The sequence below is a fragment of the Seriola aureovittata genome, chromosome 8 (assembly GCF_021018895.1).
Source record: "Seriola aureovittata isolate HTS-2021-v1 ecotype China chromosome 8, ASM2101889v1, whole genome shotgun sequence".
In the NCBI taxonomy this organism is placed as follows: domain Eukaryota; kingdom Metazoa; phylum Chordata; class Actinopteri; order Carangiformes; family Carangidae; genus Seriola; species Seriola aureovittata.
In genome coordinates, this window is record NC_079371.1 from 26,177,245 (window position 1) to 26,197,050 (window position 19,806).

General features: G+C 39.9%; 1 protein-coding gene across 2 annotated transcripts; it reads right to left on the reverse strand.

The window, feature by feature from the left end:
* Positions 1–5,808: 5,808 nt before the first annotated feature.
* hspa9 (heat shock protein 9) lies at positions 5,809–19,418 on the reverse strand. Of its 2 annotated transcripts, none has more exons than XM_056382719.1 (16): positions 19,121–19,418; positions 18,259–18,317; positions 16,286–16,373; positions 14,886–15,067; positions 14,535–14,659; positions 14,355–14,428; positions 12,814–12,920; positions 12,538–12,700; positions 12,347–12,439; positions 10,778–10,987; positions 9,682–9,909; positions 9,368–9,590; positions 8,875–8,969; positions 8,584–8,676; positions 8,171–8,311; positions 5,809–7,264 (listed from the first exon to the last, which is right to left on the reverse strand). In XM_056382719.1, the coding sequence occupies exons 1-16, from the start codon at positions 19,199–19,201 to the stop codon at positions 7,175–7,177; spliced, it is 2,052 nt and encodes a 683-aa protein (XP_056238694.1). In that variant the 5' UTR covers positions 19,202–19,418; the 3' UTR covers positions 5,809–7,174. The 2 variants fall into 2 exon arrangements, with proteins under 2 accessions (XP_056238694.1, XP_056238695.1); XM_056382720.1 differs by lacking the exons at positions 14,886–15,067; positions 16,286–16,373 and adding exons at positions 16,521–16,702; positions 17,911–17,998.
* Positions 19,419–19,806: the final 388 nt, after the last annotated feature.

Genomic DNA, 19,806 nt, shown 5'->3' on the forward strand with positions numbered 1-19,806 from the left:
GTGTGTGGGGGTGGGGGGGGGTGGGGGGTGGGTGGGCTGAGTGGTCCTGCTGGGTGTTCGTGGCAGCTGATGGGGGAGATCCTCACTGCTTTAGGGAAGAAGCTGCAGCAGAGCCTGGTACAGGAGGCCCTGATGCTCCGGTACCTCCTGGTGCCAGCATGAAGAGGCTGTTGCTGGGGCCTTGTCAGTTGTAAGGTCTTACATTCAGAGACCTTGCAGTTCACAAACCAGAAGGAGATGCAGGTGGTCAGGGCGCTCTTAATGGCAAGTTATACGCTGAAAATATTTCTTGACAGCATTTTGGGAGCACTGATTTCCTGGAGTCTTGGCGTCACCATGAGGTTAGAGGACTAATTAAAGAGCTTTAGAGTTGCCGGTTGGCTTTGGACAACCACTGCTAGGTGGTGAGAGTGGCGGTGCCAGCCCACCAGCTAGCTCAGCATCTGTCAGGACTCTACCTGGCTGAGGAAACAAGGGCAGACATCTTGTCAAGTAGCAAACCCCTGCTGGAGAGGAGATTGCACTGTGGTTTTTGACATTGCTTTTATTAGCCTTACATCCAACAGTTTTTTTGTAAGGCTCTGAAACTGACAATCTGACAAGCGTGCCCTTTTCACACAGTCACTGCCCTGGTGTGTGGAGGTGAGACAGTAAACAGGGTTTGAGCTTCTCTCTCTCTGAAGCTCTCTTTTTAATTCTGCACACGTTGCTTTACATGTGAACAACCGAACCCATTGACAGCAGCTTTTTGTGCCACTTTTGAATGTTAATATGTGGTAGTTGTATATTTACACCAGTCCTGCACAAAAATACTCTTTACTTGAGTATTTCCATTTCATGCAACTTTTAAATGATGCTGCTATAATTCAGATAATTAAGATTCAGCCTGTACGCAAATGTAATATATTGAATTTCCATATGACTTACATATATAAAGTAAAAACACAGATGTAAAACCTATTAGAAATAAGATCAATTTCATATATTGACATATATGTCTTCCCCATACAAATATGTATGTTTATATAGGCCTATGCTTATATAGTAGAGATATGTTACATAAATATAAATCCACTCCAAAGCCTGTCACTATATGTTGATATTATACACAATAGTATCCAAAAGTCAAAGAAGATAGAAGATAGACATGTTTAAAATGAATGAGAAACTGATGAGACTACACATTAACTAACACATTAACTATAAATAGCAATGTTTCCAACTTCTACAACTATATCACAGACTTCATTAAGTCATGTAAAATACAAGGAGTTCCATCCGGGGTGAGTTGTAAAACCACACCACAAATTCTGTCAACACTTCACTATCTTCCTGTGCTGCACCAAGAACAAAAAGAACCCACCACTGACTTTTAAAGCACATTAAGAATGACTGTAATTACCTAAGAGACTGCTCTCTAATCTAATACAAGTTACATAATTCTAACTCCTAACAAAGTGTCAGGACTAATCAAAAGTCATTTCTTTTTTAATGTTGTTTTTGGCCATTTTATGCCTTTATTTAATAGGACCAGTAGAGACAGAGAGGAAATTCAGGGAGAGAGAGCAGAGGAATGACATGCAGCAAACTCACTGCTCAGGGAATATGAGTCCAAGTGGTTTGCACCCTAACCATTCAGCTATCAGGTCGCCGCAGGCCGGGTGCTTTCAGTGTTTTGGCTGTGATACCTCTTCACACAGCTCTATCATTTGATAATGATATAGCCACCTATATCATTATCACATATATATATACGTCCTCTGGATATATTTCAGTATATAAGTTTATAACATATAAAAAAATACTCATAATACAATATGTATATACTGTCTATCAAAAATATCTATATGATGAATTTTTACATGCATGGTAAAAGATGCTGTGACCATATATGTTAATAAATTGAATTCATATATGCATGTTTATTAAAATAATATACATTAAAAAATCTATATGTTTGTATATGTTTTTCTTATTAATTGCTCATTAATTCTAAACATGTCTATCTTCTCAGACTTTTGGACCTTACTGTTTATAATATCAACATTTAGTGACAGGGTTTGGAATGGATATATATTTACATAACATGTCTGCAATATAAGCATACATACATAAAGATACATATTTATATGGGCTGGACATAAATGTCAATATGAAATTTTTACAATTTCCAACAGATTCCGTATAAAACCTTTGCATATGTGCTTTTATTTTATATGTAAATATATGCAATATATGGAAATTCAATATATGTACATATATTACATTTGTGCATGGGTGGTGATAGTGATACTGTTACAACCAACCAACCAACCAACCGTTGTTTTAATTAACTGGAATATATAAATTATATATATATATATATATATATATATATACCATATATGTTAATAAATAAATATATATATATATATATATATATATATATGTATATATATATATTTATTAACATATATGGTCGCAACTTACCATATAAATAAACAAACATATTTGTATTTATATCTTCAAATATCCAGAGAATGTATATATGCGATAATAATATTTTAATCACCTTATAGGTACAGACATACACATACATGGCAACATCACTGTTGATATAGGGACATATATATTATATATTACATTTCTGTATGATTTTACATTAAAAACATATGCTCAGCTTAGAAAACAGAATTCATTGTTAAATATTAAAGCAGTGGTTTCCAACCTTTTTGGACTGTGATCTCTTCCAAAGAAGCAGGGTGGAGTTTAAAGCCAGTCCTTTATACCGCTGAGTTCATTCAAGTCAGACACTGAGCAGCTTTTATCTCCCTCGTCGTGGCGAGGAAAGGGGGAGGCGGCGGTGTCTGAGCCTTGTGTGTGTGTTAGTTGTGATGTGTGAGTTGTTTTTGTGCTGCGGAGGCAGGGCGGCTGGTAAGCCTCTGTCTAAGCAGAGTATCACTCATTAGCTGTGTGATGGCACATCATAAGCCTTTGTGCTGGCAGGCGACGCCCCCCCCCCCCCCCCCCACCACCACCACCACCACCCCACCACCACCACCACCACCCCACCACAGGTTACACAGAATCCTGTGGCTCTGACAGCCGTGTTCAGCGGGATGTGTGAAGGAGATCTGAGGTGAAGTAAACTTGTGCCTGTCCTCATGATCCACCTTCCTGTCTGCCTCTCTGTGTGGGAGCAGCTGCAGTAAAGGATGACACGTCCTGGCAGTGGCTACACCATCACATTTCCTACTGCAGTGATTTTAAACTGTGCTGTCACTCAGGAGAACATTTACAGATGGAGCATATGCAGAGCTACTCACTGTCAGAGCAGCAGGAAAAAAAATGATTTAGCAGCAGGTTAATCACAGTCTTCAAAATAAAAGCCCTTTAATGGAGACTCCACTGTACCTTTTTCTCCTTTCTTTATATCTCTTTCTGCAAGCTCGTGAAACCCAGTCCAAGGATCTGGGTCAGTATCAAGTACAATCTGCTGTACTCTGCCAGAGGATTCACTGCAATGCAAACTTCACTGCTCTGAGATGTGATTGAAAGCTCTTGAATATACGCATACAATAATATACCCTCAATGATTATAGCTAATAAAAGTTTTCGTTTATAGAAATTCCTTTATTTTCATGTGAAAAACCACCTTGCTCAACCTGTTGTGCAACAGCCGACTTGAAGCACCTGAGCCACCCGACGGGACAGTAACTGCATTACTCTGCGAAAACAGAATATCACAGAAACAGCGGAGGACGACATGATTCAAAAACAGATGCACTGCAGCAGATTTCTGCAGTTTAAAAAGACTCCACTAACGTTAGAGACAAAAACAAGGTAGACAAAGGTTGCACAGGTGATAAGAGACCGGGAACAGTTTGTATTAAAGAAAATGGCCTCAACTTTGACCCATGAGTCTAAAAATGTGCATGTTTGTAATAAGGAGCCTCAGTGTGATATTCAAGCATGGCATGAAATAGAATATGGAAATAGAAATATAAAGCTTCTATTATCATTGTACCGTGCAGAATGCAGTGATTTCTAAATGTTGTACAGTAAGGATTAAATTGATGTCGACCCAAATCCACTCCCTGAAGCATTGATTCAGCCAAAAGCGGATAACAGTTATCACATACCTTCCCCTGATTAACACTACCCATCGTTCATATACAACCTTATACACTGAACAAAAATATAAACGCAACACTTTGGTTTTTACTCCCATTTTTCATGAGCTGAAATTATACAATTTTTCTCACCACACAAAAGCTTCTTTCTCTCAAATGTTCTGTGTCAGTGAGAGTTTCTCCTCTTTTCGAGATACTCCGTCACCTGACAGGTGTGTCATATCAAGATGCTGATTACACAGCGTGATCATTTGACAGGTGTGCCTTGAGCTCGTCACAATAAAAAGGCTGCTTTAAAATGTGTAGTTTTAATTGCGTGGCCACCATGTGACTCATGCAGTGCAACACACATCCTCTGTACAGAGTTGATCAGGTTGTTGATTGTTTGACTGCTCCTCATCAACAGCTGAACCTGATCACAATGTACAATGCATTCTACACACAGCTATGCTTAAGCTAAAGGAACTGTGTGCAGGTCCTTGCAACATGGGGCCGTGCGTCATCATGCTGCTACATGGGACAATGGCAGCGGATGAATGGTTACATGTGGTCTGTGGTTGTGAGGCCAGCTGGATGTACCGCCAAATTCTCAGAAATGACATTGGAGACTCGTTATGGTGCTGAAATGACAATTCATTTGACAGGTAACAGCTCTGGTGGATGTACAACATGCCAACTGCTCCATCAAATCATACAACATCTGTGGCATTGTATTGTGTGATGAATGATGATTTTAAAGTGGCCTTTTTTATTGTGACCAGCTCAAAGCACACCTGTGCAGTAATCATGCTGTGAAATCAACATCTTGATATGACACACCTGTCAGGTGGAGGGGTGACGACGGCAAAAGACAAGTGCTCAGATTTAAAAACATTATTGTACAAAATTTAAGAGAAAGATGCGAGACAGTTTTAGATCTTTTATTTCAACTCATGAAAAAATGGGAGTAAACAGTGTTGCATTTATAGTTTTGTTCAGTGTATATGCTACTTTCTTATGTAAAACATGTCCCTGTAATTACCTCGTGTTATTTGGGATATTAATCATAACTATCTTAAATGAGGACAACAAAGTTTTCACTGACAACCATCTGTGGTGGTTCTATAAAATGTTATATTAGCTGAGCACGTTTGTATTCACGGTTTGTTTTTTAAAACAAACACAGATGCCGACCTTAAGTTGAGATATTGCCATAAAAAGTTAAGACAAACTTAAAACTTTGATATTATCTTATAGTGTCTTTTCTTTAGTGTCATTCATTCTCTTTCAAACTTACCAAAACCTTTTTATAGTTGATATAAATGTGGTTAATGTGCACATTGGGTCATTATCTATATGCATAATATTCCAGATAGCAACTATGGATACGGGCAACAGAGCTGTGTGTCACATTACTTCAATAAATGTTAGGTATCACCTCTGTTGTGTTGATGCTTTTTTTGTTATTTGTTTCAGGAAGCTCCCAATCAATTAAGTCCTATAAAACCAGTGGAACCTGATCAATCTACAGAAGGCCTTCCTCCTCCTCCTCCTCTTCCTCACTGCCTCTCAGCCAGTAGACTGTGGGAGTCTCACACCAGACTGTTCTTTTTAATTCATTTACTTAATAAACTTGATCCAACTTTGTTTACTCCGTTTTCCTTCCCCCCTGAGCAGGGGTTGTGATTAGTGGAAACATGAATGCACTAACAGCAAATCACACTGTCACATTTCAGATTTTTATTAGAAAAAAAAAAAAAACAATAACAGTTATTGACCCTCAAATTTTTCTCTTCAATAATATAATCACATCCCCAAAATAACAACTCCCCGTCTTTCAAGTCGACACACTGCTTCCTGTCCACCTTCATACAGTGGAGGTCCTAAAGGTCTGAGTGGTCCCCACTGTATGTAGAGCTCCTTGGATCACTATACGGCAGGTACAGCAGCAACAATCAAATTACATAGAGCAGTTTATGGCAGCAACAAAACTTCCTTCTGGAGGGGAATGACACAGCTGGGCTCATGTTTCTTACATCCTCTGCTAGTTTCCATCAATTCTTCCTCTCGTCGTCTGTCTGAGATGGGAGGTAAACTAAGGCCTCATCCTTTATTGTGCAACATCTGGATTCCACAAAGTCATTTACAGCTCAACTGAAGTCAGACGTGTGTTTACAGAGTCAAAGCTCTGCTGCGTTTAAGATGCAAACAACTAAAAGCCTTACATTCTTTCATAGCAAACGTGAGACAAACACTTGATCTTATCCTCACACACACACAGATATAATATATATACTTGTACATTTCTATTCTGTCCCCATTGTTTGGTTTGAAACTTTTCTATAGCCTGACACACACACACACACCCAGCCCCCTGGCCTGAACAAGCCCATTTAAAATGTCAGAGGAAAAGAAACAAACAGGATCAACATCCTCTCAGATTGGTGCAGATTCGTTCTTACAGCTTTCAGGAATAAAAGTGATGAACTGAAAACCACCTCATGACCACAGTTCTGCATGTTTGTGAATAGTTTAGAGTGCACCCAGGACTCCTGAGAGGTGGAAAGTTTCTGACATAAAAAGTTTCTGCTCAGCACCTTCCCGCCTCTGAGTTGTTGTGAGCACACTATTAAAACAAGATAGCTATAACTGCTGTAGAGCACTGTACAATATTATATTATGCCTGTTGTAACGCAGAGCTGTACCAGAGCTTTCATCCGACTCTACTGGTACAAACACAAACTGTCTGTGATGATGAACAAAAGATGAAACCTACATGATGTCTTTTGACAAAAACTATTATTTTCAATACCTCAGAATGTAAATCAACAGCTTTGAAAAAAATAAACATACAGGACAATTAAATTACAAACAGATGGTGTATCACAGGAAGAGTTTACACTGACATGGATCTTTTCACTAGAGTTTTGTACTGCCAAAACACAGCAGAATAATATAACATGGTGAGAATGACTAAGATTCAGCTTGTCATTCGAGACTGACACCCTCCCCACCCGCTCCACCCCTGAGCCCAACAGTCCTCCGTTGTCACGGAAACCACGAGACAACCAAGTGCGAAGGTTCTACTGCTGGCCTTCCTTCTTCTCTCCCTCTGAAGAGCCCGAGCTGCTGCTGCTGCTGCCGCCGCCGCTGCCGTCCCGCTCTGCTGCCATCTGCAGGAGGGAAGGAGGAAGTTCACAGGTCAGTGATGTCAGCAGACAGTAACCCTGATCATTTATTTTTGTCCCGGAGGTGTTTCCAAATTACTGAAATATAGTCAGTGTTTAACTGGTACATTCCAATTTATTACAAATTATTTCTACTGTCTAGAGTCTCTTTTAGTCAGAGCACAGCAGGTTTAGAAGTAAACAAACAACTGAGACCATAAATTGATTGTTGGCAAAAAATAATCTGCAATTATTTAAATAAATAATAAAAGTAATTTTTCAAATAAATGCCACACATTCCCTCTTTACAGACTGTACATTGTGGGGATTTGCTGCTTTTCTTTGTTTTATCAGGAAGTAAACTGAGAAGATTTAGGTTAGCGGTGTTGATCAAACTTCTCATCTTATTGGGTTTCAGGAAATGAGATTTTTCACTATATCCTGACATTTTATCGACCAAAGGATTAATCAATAAAATAAAAATCTACATATTAAAACAAAGTCATCATCAGCTGGAGCTGTAAATATGAATAGTAATAAAGAACATGTTTATGACAAAAATAATGAATAAATATTTTATGGGGGTTTATAATACAGCAGGTCTTTTCTTGGAAATCCCAATCCTCCCCACTCTTACCAGGGAAAAACAAACATTTTATAACCCTGTGGTTATCGACTGTATCGTGTCCTATATTATCATTTCACTATTTCTTTCATGAATCAATAGATTTCTTTAGAGATTATCCAACTTTTATTCTATCTCTACCATTGTCAGTTAGTATTTCATTGTTGTGTGTGTAATAAGTTAATCATAACATTCCATAAACTTCCATACTGCCAGGCTGGATAAGATCTGTTTCTGCATCCTTTCTAACAGCCATGACATTGTGACAGTTTGAACGTTGTTCCTACCTTCTTGTAGGCCATCTCGAAGAGTTTGAGTGACGCCTGCTGCAGGTTGGTGGCTGCCTGTTTGATGTTCTCTCCTGTTTCTGAGTCCTTGTTGGCCAGAAGATTTCTGACCTTCTCGATCTCCTCCTTCAGCTTGGTGCACTGCGAGAGGACGGATTGGAGAGGAAACATGAATAAATGCATGAAGGTGCGTTATGTGTTAAGACATGAGCAGTACACCATTATTTATCCTTCCCAGTTTAACTGAAACGACGTCTGTATGAGGCTTTCATCAATAAGAAGTGGGAGTGGTTTCATCTAAACTGGGCAGGACTCACTTTCATGTCATACCCATAAAAAATCCTGTTATGTCTTATTCTGTATACACTGGTACAGACAAATGGTCTTGCAGACAGTGCTGGATTTAGTTTTACCTCGTCAGCAGGAAGCTGGTCCTTGAACTCCTCCATCTTAGATTCTGTGTCATGGATGATTCCTTCAGCTGTGTTGACGGCCTCCACACGGTCCTTCACACAATAACACACAGCAAGGAAACAGTCAGTTAATGACATTAAACAGGCTTACTGTAATAGAACTGAACCAAGAGCTTGAACAAACAAATCTGCAGTTAGCACCACTTTTAAAAAACACAGCAGGTTTGTATCACTAAATTCAGAATCAACTTCAGATGCAAAGACTCATCAGTTCCAGTTTGTAGCCTTTACCTTCCTCCTCCTGTCCTCCTCTGCATACTTCTCAGCATTCTTGATCATGTTCTCGATGTCGTCTTTACTGAGACCTCCTGAAGACTGGATCACAACTGAGGAAGAGGAAACATGAGAGCATGTTTACACAACAAGCAGCAGTCTGACATGTTGCTAATCTGCTAATTAAAGCTTTAAATGCAGCTCTGAACCTTTTAATTCAAGCCAAATATTCAGTGTTAATTTATTTGAACAACAAGCTTTCTGAGTATTTCATAAGAAAGTACTGAAAGATACAGTTACAGTCCATAAATATTAGCATTTACAATTAAATCCTTCTTGCTGAGGACTTCAAACACTAATGCTAAAACAAGTGTTCAACAGTCATATGAAAAAAATACATCAAGAAAAGATCTTCCACCATGTGACTGAAAATGCACAATAATCATCAATCAAACAGAGAAGAACTTGGTCACTGTCTTAGTGTAATCTCAGACTGACGGCTGACACTCACTCTGCTGTTCGCGGCCTGTGCCCTTGTCCTTGGCGGAGACGTGGACGATACCGTTGGCGTCAATGTCAAAGGTGACCTCGATCTGAGGGACGCCGCGGGGGGCTGGGGGGACCCCCACCAGGGTGAACTGACCCAGCACCTTGTTGTCTGACGCCATCTCTCTCTCACCCTGACACACCTTAATCTCCACCTGAGTCTGTCCATCGGCTGCTGTGGAGAACACCTGGATGGGAGCGGAGGAGTCGTGTACTTTAGGTGATGTGGTGTTTAAATTTTTCATGATGGCGTCGGCGGGACGGTGATGGTGTACGTACCTGGCTCTTCTTGGTGGGAATTGTGGTGTTCCTGTTGATGAGTTTGGTGAAGACTCCACCCAGAGTCTCAATACCAAGAGACAGTGGGGTCACATCCAACAGCAGCACGTCAGTGACGTCACCGGCCAGGACGCCACCCTGGATGGCTGCTCCTATGGCAACAGCTTCATCAGGGTTGACAGACTTGCTGGGAGCGCGGCCGAACAGGTCCTGAACCGTCTGCTGGACCTACAGAGACAAACACGTTTCTCTTATGCAGTAGTCGTACTTTAAGTCACCAAAATACAACCCTATTGTGATTGAAGGCAAAAACTTTATTTTAGCCTCTTCAGCCTCTTTTAAAATCACAGACACATTTTCATAGGTGTGCTGTTTCAGAGCTTGAAGTCTGAATCTACCTGTAACTTCTTAAATCGATTATTATATTAAGTCATTTTCCCGTTTCTTATCTTAGAATCTTATCTAATTTTTATTGAACCTCATTGTCGCACCTCTCTCATAACTCCTCCCCAATGTTGTAAAACCCTATGGTTTTTAAATCTGTTAATTGTTCATCCTCAATTTTATCTTGACTTTTAAGGCACTTTGTAACTGGGTTTTAAAGGGTGTACATAAATAGCAATGACATCTAATTAATATATTATTATTATAAGCCAGTAATTTAAGTGTATGTAAGTTGCTCAACATCTCACAGTGTTGCCGAAATAATAAAAAATAAAATCCACATTACTAATTTTGGCAAAAGCAGATGTCACACTGTTCACACCAGTGTCTGGATTATATCACACTCCACAGTGACTCTTCAATGGAAATGAACATGACTAATTAACATGTGTTGTGCCTGTTACCATGTCTCCCATTTTAGCTGTTAGCTGTGTTGATTAATGTCCCCCTGCAAACCGATCTCTGGACTCGGATCCAAAGACCACAATGGAAGTAAGTGTTGGAATTTCTTGTGTTGTCCTTCACAGTTCTGTAGCTGTGTTTGACTTAATGGCTCATAATATACAATAAACTAGACAAAAAACTCATTACATACATTTTTATCATTAATATGTTATTGTTAAGTGTGTTAGTGTGTGTGTGTGTTGTGTACCTTGGGCATGCGGCTCATGCCTCCGACCAGCAGCACCTCTCCAATGTCTCCCTTGGACACCTCTGCGTCCTGCATGGCCTTCTGACAGGGGGCCACGGTGCGGCGGATCAAGTCGGCCACGATGCCCTCAAACTGTGCGCGAGTCAGCTTCATGTTGAGATGTTTGGGGCCAGAGGCGTCCATGGTCAGGTAGGGCAGGTTGATGTCAGTCTGGGAGAGAGAACAAACACAATGTGATCACATTCAGTTTCACCACATCAAATTAGCTGGAAGAAGATGCCTGACAGTCATGGATTAATCGTTCTTTGTTTTTGGTTTATTCAATATCAAATACTCAGCATTGCTGTAGGTGTCTTCTTGAGATTATTGACTTGTCAGCCGTCTCATTTCAGCCACTCAAATTAAGGTTTAGACTACAGGATGCTGTTCTAACTCATGTAGCTCAGATATGATGCAGAACGACTGATCAATACACTGAGTTCTGACTATCAATAGAAATCCAGATGGATTACAATGTGATTAGATTTCGACCCTCAATGATGGTGTTCATGCTTAATTATGCATGAACACAAAAATAACCATCGTCCTGGGTTTCAGTGGGTTTAATGTCCCTTGGTCAAAGTGTTAATGTCATTATTTTATAAACATAAATCAATCCCTTCTTCTTTTGGAAAATCTAAGAAGAAAAAAAAAAAAAAAAGTAGCACTGGAATTAAAAAAACTTCAGAAGTTTGTCTGACCCTGTGGTCGGCCTGCCCTGCTGTCAGAACCAGGACAGGCCACTCTATGCCGAGCCTTGCGGCAGTTCAACAGCAGCACGCTCTAAAACAGAAGCTGCTGCAGTCAAACACACAGAAGCTTCTTCTACCAGAACTGTAACACTGAACCAGACACACCTGGACAGCTGACTGAGAGCTGGACTGCAATCATGGACAACAAACCTTTTAGTGACTGTTACGTTCTAAAAGTACGACAGCGTATTACGACCACTTTAAGTAATAACAAATAAAAATGACAACTGCAGGAACGGTGGTAATAATCCAAGAAAAAAAGACAAATTTTCCAAACTTATAAAAATCACACACTTGTAAGAGATTTCTTTTTGAAAAGTTGTGGGGTTTTTTTTGGTTTTGTTTTATGTCAAGGAACCACATCGCTTCACTTTGTAAAGTTGGATCAACCTCATCACACACAGACGCTGCTGCTTGCAGAGCATTACGGCTGCCAGCTGATGACCTAATCAAATTATACTTTGCAATCTAAATCTGGTGGTTACGTCCTTTATCTGTTGATTTTTTTTTCCTCTTTGTTTTTAATATCATGGAAGACTTTCACATGTTATGATAACATGTGATGTCCGATGCCATTAAGTTCAATTTTTGTGCAAGACGTGACCGCAGATCAGAAGAACGAATGTAAATGCAGCTGTTAAACTTAAAAACAATCGGTCTTTGTCACAGAAGACATTTTGACATAGACATAAAAAAAAAAAAAAAAGCCTGATCTGTTGTCAACTAGCATCATAATGTATTGACCTGTGTGTTGAACTCATCTGTATCATGTTTGTACCTGCAGTGAAGAGGACAGCTCACACTTGGCCTTCTCCGCAGCCTCTCGGACTCTCTGAAGAGCCATGTTGTCTTTCAGCAGATCCACACCAGACTGGAACGACAGGCACAACAACACACATGAAAAACTCAAGAGTCGCAGACTCAACTACAGGCCAGAGGCTCGTCTGAAGGCAGACTTAAACTGTGTACCTCTCTCTTGAACTCCTTGACGATGTATTTGAGGAGGTGCTGGTCAAAGTCCTCTCCTCCCAGGAAGGTGTCGCCGTTGGTGGACTTCACTTCAAAAACTCCTTTCTGGATCTCCAGGACTGAGATATCAAACGTACCTCCACCAAGATCATACACAGCAATACTGAAAACAGACATGAGTCACTTTTAAAACACAGCCCGCTCAGGATAAAACAGTTTGTTTCTGTGTTTCAGTCAGAACTGGTGCAGTGGTAGTGTTTTTACATCTCAACTCACATCTTGTCCTGGGTCTTGTCCAGGCCGTAGGCCAGAGCAGCGGCTGTCGGCTCATTGATCACACGCAGGACATTCAGACCAGCGATCTGACCAGCATCTTTGGTGGCCTGAGAATCAAAAGAAATACATTTGACAACTGATCAATGACAAAACAAACCTGTTTGATCAGATGTGTGTCAGGGTTCTGCAGAGTTCACCAAGTTCTATTTCAGAACTTCGAAAAACGCACAGAACTTGATTTCATGTCTGCTTCACCATCATACCAGCAACAATATGAGGGTATAATGGATGTATGATTTTTATAACAATCATTCATATGAATGCTTATTTAAATCAATTCAGCCTGGACTCATGAGCCGCAGCAAAGGGATGGATGGATTAACCAGTTAACGTCACAGCTGTAGCAGTGGTGACAGTGTTTGCCACTGTCCCAGCAGTCTGACTTTTAGTTTATACACTCAACGAGCACCTCAACACCACACTAATACTTAGTAGGTTCCTCCCTTTTCTCACTCTAAGAACAGCCTCAATTCTTCCAACACCTTCCACAAGATGTTGGAAACTGCTCCATGTTGACATGACTGCATCACATCATTTCTGCAGATTTGTCAGCTGCACATTCATTCTGTCAATCTCCTGTTCTACCTCATCCCACAGGTGCTCTACTGCATCCAGGTGTGGAGACTGGGGAGGTCACTAAAGTTCACTGAACTCACTGTCATGTTCATGAGACAGGTCTTAAGCAGGTGCAAAGGTTCCTAATAAAGTCATAACATCTCCTGACAGCCTGCCCCTCGCCCCAATGTCAGCTGGGATTTGATTCAGCCCCCCTGCAGCGCTAAAAAAGGACAAGTAGTATAGCTAATGGGTGGATGAAATTCAAGACAAGTGCCTTCGAGGGATTTTTTGAGGAAATTAATTTCAGTACTTTTCAAAACCTGCAGATAACCCACAAACATCCCATTCAGATTTACACCCACATTAAATGTTCTCCAGACAAACACCAGCAACACAAGAAGGTAACTGTCTGAAAAGTTTTTATCCTGAGGGTCTTTTCCTGTTAGAACATCAAGTATGAAAAATCAGAAAGTGCACACTATACAGCCTGATTCAAGTTACTCAAATGTAATTCTTTTTAGCTGATAGGACACAGATCCATTTGAATTATCAGTGCAACTAAACAGGGAAAAAGAACACTGTTTATAAAATTAATTAATTAATTAATTAATTAATACATGTTTTTGTTTCCTTAAAATGTTTCAATCCCAACCAGTCGAGGCAGACTCTGAGTGCCTCCTCATTGTGGGAACTGTTTGAGCATGTATCTACAATATTATAAGATCTTACCTAACTCTGTAAAGTGCCTTGAGATAATGTATGCTGTGTTGTGATTTGCCAGGAAACCTTTTCCATGTTTCCTTTTTTTTCTTCATCAGTGGAAACAGGTGAAAATTAGTTTGTCAGGATTTTGTTTGTTGTTGTAATACTCATTTCAGCCACAAGACGCTTAAGTGCAGAATGACCAACATCTGTGTGTGTACCTGTCTCTGAGAATCATTGAAGTAGGCTGGTACAGTGACGACAGCGTTCTTCACTTTGGTTCCCATGAAGTTCTCTGCAGCACAAACACAAAATTATAACCACAACTGATTCTCACATGTGGATGATGTAAACGTCAAAGAAACGATGGTGACATTTATTCAGTGCGGTTGCAGTCTCACCTGCAGTCTCCTTCATCTTCATGAGGACGAAAGCTCCAGCCTGGCTGGGGGAGTACATTTTCCCATGAGCCTCTACCCAAGCATCACCATTTGATGCACGGACAATCTTGTATGGTACGTTCTTCCTGTTAATGAAAAGACGCCACAATTTTCCCTTAGTCTGTGAATCTATTTGTTCTGGGTGAGTAAATAAGTGTTTCCCCTCATTTGACTGTATCCACTACTAAAAAAAAAAAAACTTAACACAGAAATTGAGAAAGGTCTTCAACATGTGAGTGTAAAACATTGTCAAACGTTACTTCTGAAATTGTTAGATGCAATGGTGCAGAATAACCAGCCTAAAGAACTCACAGGTCTTTCTGGACCTCGGCATCGTCATAGCGACGTCCGATCAGTCTCTTGGTGGCGTACAGAGTGTTCTGAGGGTTGGTGACTGCCTGGCGTTTGGCGGGCATGCCCACCAGACGCTCCCCATCTGCTGTGAAGGCGATGACTGATGGAGTGGTCCTGGCTCCCTCTGCGTTCTCCAGCACCTGAGAGGCAAAGAAAAACTCTTTGTTTGCTTCATCAGACTGGGAGCGTCACTATTCATCTACCACTGTTCACTCCATGCTGTCCTTTATCTGCATAATATGTCTTCTTCTTGATTTTGGTGCAGAGTGCAAATAATACTTTTAAATGAATAACTAAATCACCTTGTTTTACAAACAGATCCTTTTTTCCACTCAACTAGACCTATATAAGAATATTAAAGATAATATCAGAATTTGAATGGACAACATTTTACACCACCACAAACCTATAACAACTTCATTAATAATTCTGACAGTATCAACAAAAACTGGACTTTATAATCTCCCTAGATGATGACTTTGTGGCAGATCTGATGTACTGGACTGCATTAAACTATATAGGTGTACTTAATAAATTGGCAAGGGGGTGTATTTACCAGTAGGCAAAATTCTGGTCAAAGAAACATCTGACACTGGTATCAGTGAGTAAATGGGATGAACTTTCTATATATCTTAAACTGAAGAAATCAGTAAGTATTGAAAGTATAAACTAAACGCCTACAGGCACTAACTGTTATTTGCAGACATTAAATGCATCAGGTGCCTGACAGTTAGAGGTCTGTACTGTTGACTGAAAAAAACAAAAGAGTTAAAGACTGATGAAACAGCTTTTACAAACTCAATGCTGGAAGGAAAACAGGTTATTTTTAGTCAGTTTCAACCTATTCAGTCTAAATAAGTCATAAGACTTTTATTTAGTTTATCAGAAATCTTTTAAGTCTAAAACACATTGAAATGCTACTTGTTAGTCAGTACTTTAGCCAACATCAGCTGTAGTACTTCCTGGACCTTTATAATGTGACCACGGGCTGTAGCTGGTCAAAATGAAATATGCATTTGCACCAATATACACTCTGTGTGTGTGTGTGTGTGTGTGTGTGTGTGTGTGTGTGGATCTGGCTATCAATGACATATACAGCTATCTGACAGTTATTCTGCACCACACTTCAGTAACATGGCAACAGGATCATCAAGTATATTATAATCCAATTTAAAGAGAAACTTAGATTTCTCAGTGTGTAATCGTCTACATTTAGCATTCAATTTTTGACATGTTGAACTGTCGAGGAAAAAATGCTCACACTGATCAGCTGAGCTAGAAAAGAAAGGCTTTAATCAAAACCTGACCACATACTCTACTGTGTGTAACAGACATGAGACATGTCTGCTCATCCTCACCTTGGCCTGTTTCCCCTCCATGACAGCAACACATGAGTTGGTAGTTCCCAGGTCAATGCCAATGACAGCTCCCTTGACGGCTTCTGACCTACAACACACAAAACAAACAAAAAAAAAAAAAACTTAACACAGAAATTGAGAAAGGTCTTCAACATGTGAGTGTAAAACATTGTCAAACGTTACTTCTGAAATTGTTAGATGCAATGGTGCAGAATAACCAGCCTAAAGAACTCACAGGTCTTTCTGGACCTCGGCATCGTCATAGCGACGTCCGATCAGTCTCTTGGTGGCGTACAGAGTGTTCTGAGGGTTGGTGACTGCCTGGCGTTTGGCGGGCATGCCCACCAGACGCTCCCCATCTGCTGTGAAGGCGATGACTGATGGAGTGGTCCTGGCTCCCTCTGCGTTCTCCAGCACCTGAGAGGCAAAGAAAAACTCTTTGTTTGCTTCATCAGACTGGGAGCGTCACTATTCATCTACCACTGTTCACTCCATGCTGTCCTTTATCTGCATAATATGTCTTCTTCTTGATTTTGGTGCAGAGTGCAAATAATACTTTTAAATGAATAACTAAATCACCTTGTTTTACAAACAGATCCTTTTTTCCACTCAACTAGACCTATATAAGAATATTAAAGATAATATCAGAATTTGAATGGACAACATTTTACACCACCACAAACCTATAACAACTTCATTAATAATTCTGACAGTATCAACAAAAACTGGACTTTATAATCTCCCTAGATGATGACTTTGTGGCAGATCTGATGTACTGGACTGCATTAAACTATATAGGTGTACATAATAAATTGGCAAGGGGGTGTATATACCAGTAGGCAAAATTCTGGTCAAAGAAACATCTGACACTGGTATCAGTGAGTAAATGGGATGAACTTTCTATATATCTTAAACTGAAGAAATCAGTAAGTATTGAAAGTATAAACTAAACGCCTACAGGCACTAACTGTTATTTGCAGACATTAAATGCATCAGGTGCCTGACAGTTAGAGGTCTGTACTGTTGACTGAAAAAAACAAAAGAGTTAAAGACTGATGAAACAGCTTTTACAAACTCAATGCTGGAAGGAAAACAGGTTATTTTTAGTCAGTTTCAACCTATTCAGTCTAAATAAGTCATAAGACTTTTATTTAGTTTATCAGAAATCTTTTAAGTCTAAAACACATTGAAATGCTACTTGTTCGTCAGTACTTTAGCCAACATCCGCTGTAGTACTTCCTGGACCTTTATAATGTGACCACAGGCTGTAGCTGGTCAAAATGAAATATGCATTTGCACCAATATACACTCAGTGTGTGTGTGTGTGTGTGTGTGTGTGGATCTGGCTATCAATGACATATACAGCTATCTGACAGTTATTCTGCACCACACTTCAGTAACATGGCAACAGGATCATCAAGTATATTATAATCCAATTTAAAGAGAAACTTAGATTTCTCAGTGTGTAATCGTCTACATTTAGCATTCAATTTTTGACATGTTGAACTGTCGAGGAAAAAATGCTCACACTGATCAGCTGAGCTAGAAAAGAAAGGCTTTAATCAAAACCTGACCACATACTCTACTGTGTGTAACAGACATGAGACATGTCTGCTCATCCTCACCTTGGCCTGTTTCCCCTCCATGACAGCAACACATGAGTTGGTAGTTCCCAGGTCAATGCCAATGACTGCTCCTTTGACGGCTTCTGACCTGCAACACACAACACACACACACAAAAAAAAAAAACTTACTATAAATGTGTCATGCATGTTTTACAAGGCAGTTCTAACAGTCACTAGAATCTACTTCATCTTCACAGGATGTTTTACTGAATGTGTCTTGGAATAACCCACAATCATCATAAACACTGTTTACTCTTATGTGAGCTTGCTTCTTTTCACTCTGCTACTAATAATAATTTTCAACAGGACACTTAAAGTGATTTGATGGGATTTTGTGGTAATACTTACGCATAGTCTCTCCTGGATAGGGCTCTGAGGGCATCTGGTTGGAAACCACTCCAGCATGCCTACGAATGCATCAGAAAACAGACGCACAACTGTTACCAAATATTACCAAGACCGTTATCAAAGTGGCCAAGTGGATTACAAAGAATAGAAATGAAAACTCAAGTAACAGAACACACACAACCTTAGTATGTCGTAAACTTTTAGAATCTAGAGGCAGTAAAATGTTGAAGGACTAGATTGATTAGATCATATGTGCTGAAATGTTGCCATCCAATAATGTAAAGAAGCTGGAAAACTAATACTGCTGACCATACACAGGTCATGGGTATATTAATACAATTTTGGGACATGTGAGAAATGTTGCAGCATGCTGGGGGTGGGGAAACATCACTGAAGGTCACTGACTTGGAACAGATGAAGCACTGTCTCACATCACACAATGAAATATGCAAGTCAGCATAACTTACATTTGTAAACGTATGGCACACGGATGTAGTTCAAATTAACTCAAAGTGCAGTATGTATTTAAGCCAAATGGGTGACAGATTAGCCGTCAAATGGAAGATGACACACGTTAGCTTTGCCGCTAGCACATCATATTACTCCCACCAAAGCAAAGCAACGACGTTCACATAGAGTGGTAACATTATGTTGCGTAGCATAATTCAATAAATGTGTTTCAAAAGTCAGGTAAATGACAATTAAATAGATATAGATAGACACGATTTCGTAACCGGCCTCAAGCTAACTGTTAGCATGCTAAGCTAGCCGGACTTCGACACAAACCCGGATTTGTCATTTGTCGTTATATTCGATATTAGGCGTGTGTTTCAATTGTTAATATGAGTTTGTTTGAACAAACCTTCTTGACCAGAGAGGACACATTTCTTGTGTAGGTCCTTGTCGGGAGAGTCCTTGAAACGTTTCTGGCGACACTCAACATTTTGACAATTCGGCTAACGGTAATTAAATTTAATAAAAATGTCCGCAGCGTTTAATGTCAAAACAGAATCTCCGAACTGGTGAAGAGCAAAGAAAAGCTAAAAGATGTTAAATGTCCAAATGTCGTCAGACGTCCAGGAGAAAACTGTAGAGCTCAAGTCCAGCGGTACCGCTTGTCTTAAACAGCAAAGGGACTGCGAAGCTTCTTCTGGAATTATCCAACACATGTTGCACCATGCAACGCTAAAGGACCCCAAATCGGGCTGTCTGTTTACTGCCTGAATAGGTTTTACAGTTTAAAAAAATATTATCGAATTTACCATGCAGGTTTTCTTGCTAATATGATATAATTCATGTAATACCAGTTTTTAATATAAACACTTGACAGATTTGTCCTATTTTATTTGATTTCTTTTGATTTTGTGATTAGGCAGAGAATAGGGCAGCTACACGTAGTGGACATGTGAAGGTCATGATGTAACGAGGGGTGCGCAGGAGTTTCAGTGTGTTACATCCTATGGTTACAGCCTATGGTTACATCAGGGATGTTGAATGAACAAAGGCTACCTGCTGCACCATGAAATGGTATTGTTAATACAAAAACTT

What these genes read in the sequence shown, in the direction of transcription:
- hspa9 (XM_056382719.1), bottom strand. Translation starts at nt 19,201, where the DNA reads ATGTTGAGTGTCGCCAGAAACGTTTCAAGGACTCTCCCGACAAGGACC. An exon ending in GAAGATGAAGGAGACTGCAG is followed by an intron (nt 14,429 to 14,534) that starts GTGAGACTGCAA and finishes TTTGTGCTGCAG; the next exon opens with AGAACTTCATGGGAACCAAA. An exon ending in TCAATGATTCTCAGAGACAG is followed by an intron (nt 12,921 to 14,354) that starts GTACACACACAG and finishes TTTGATTCTCAG; the next exon opens with GCCACCAAAGATGCTGGTCA.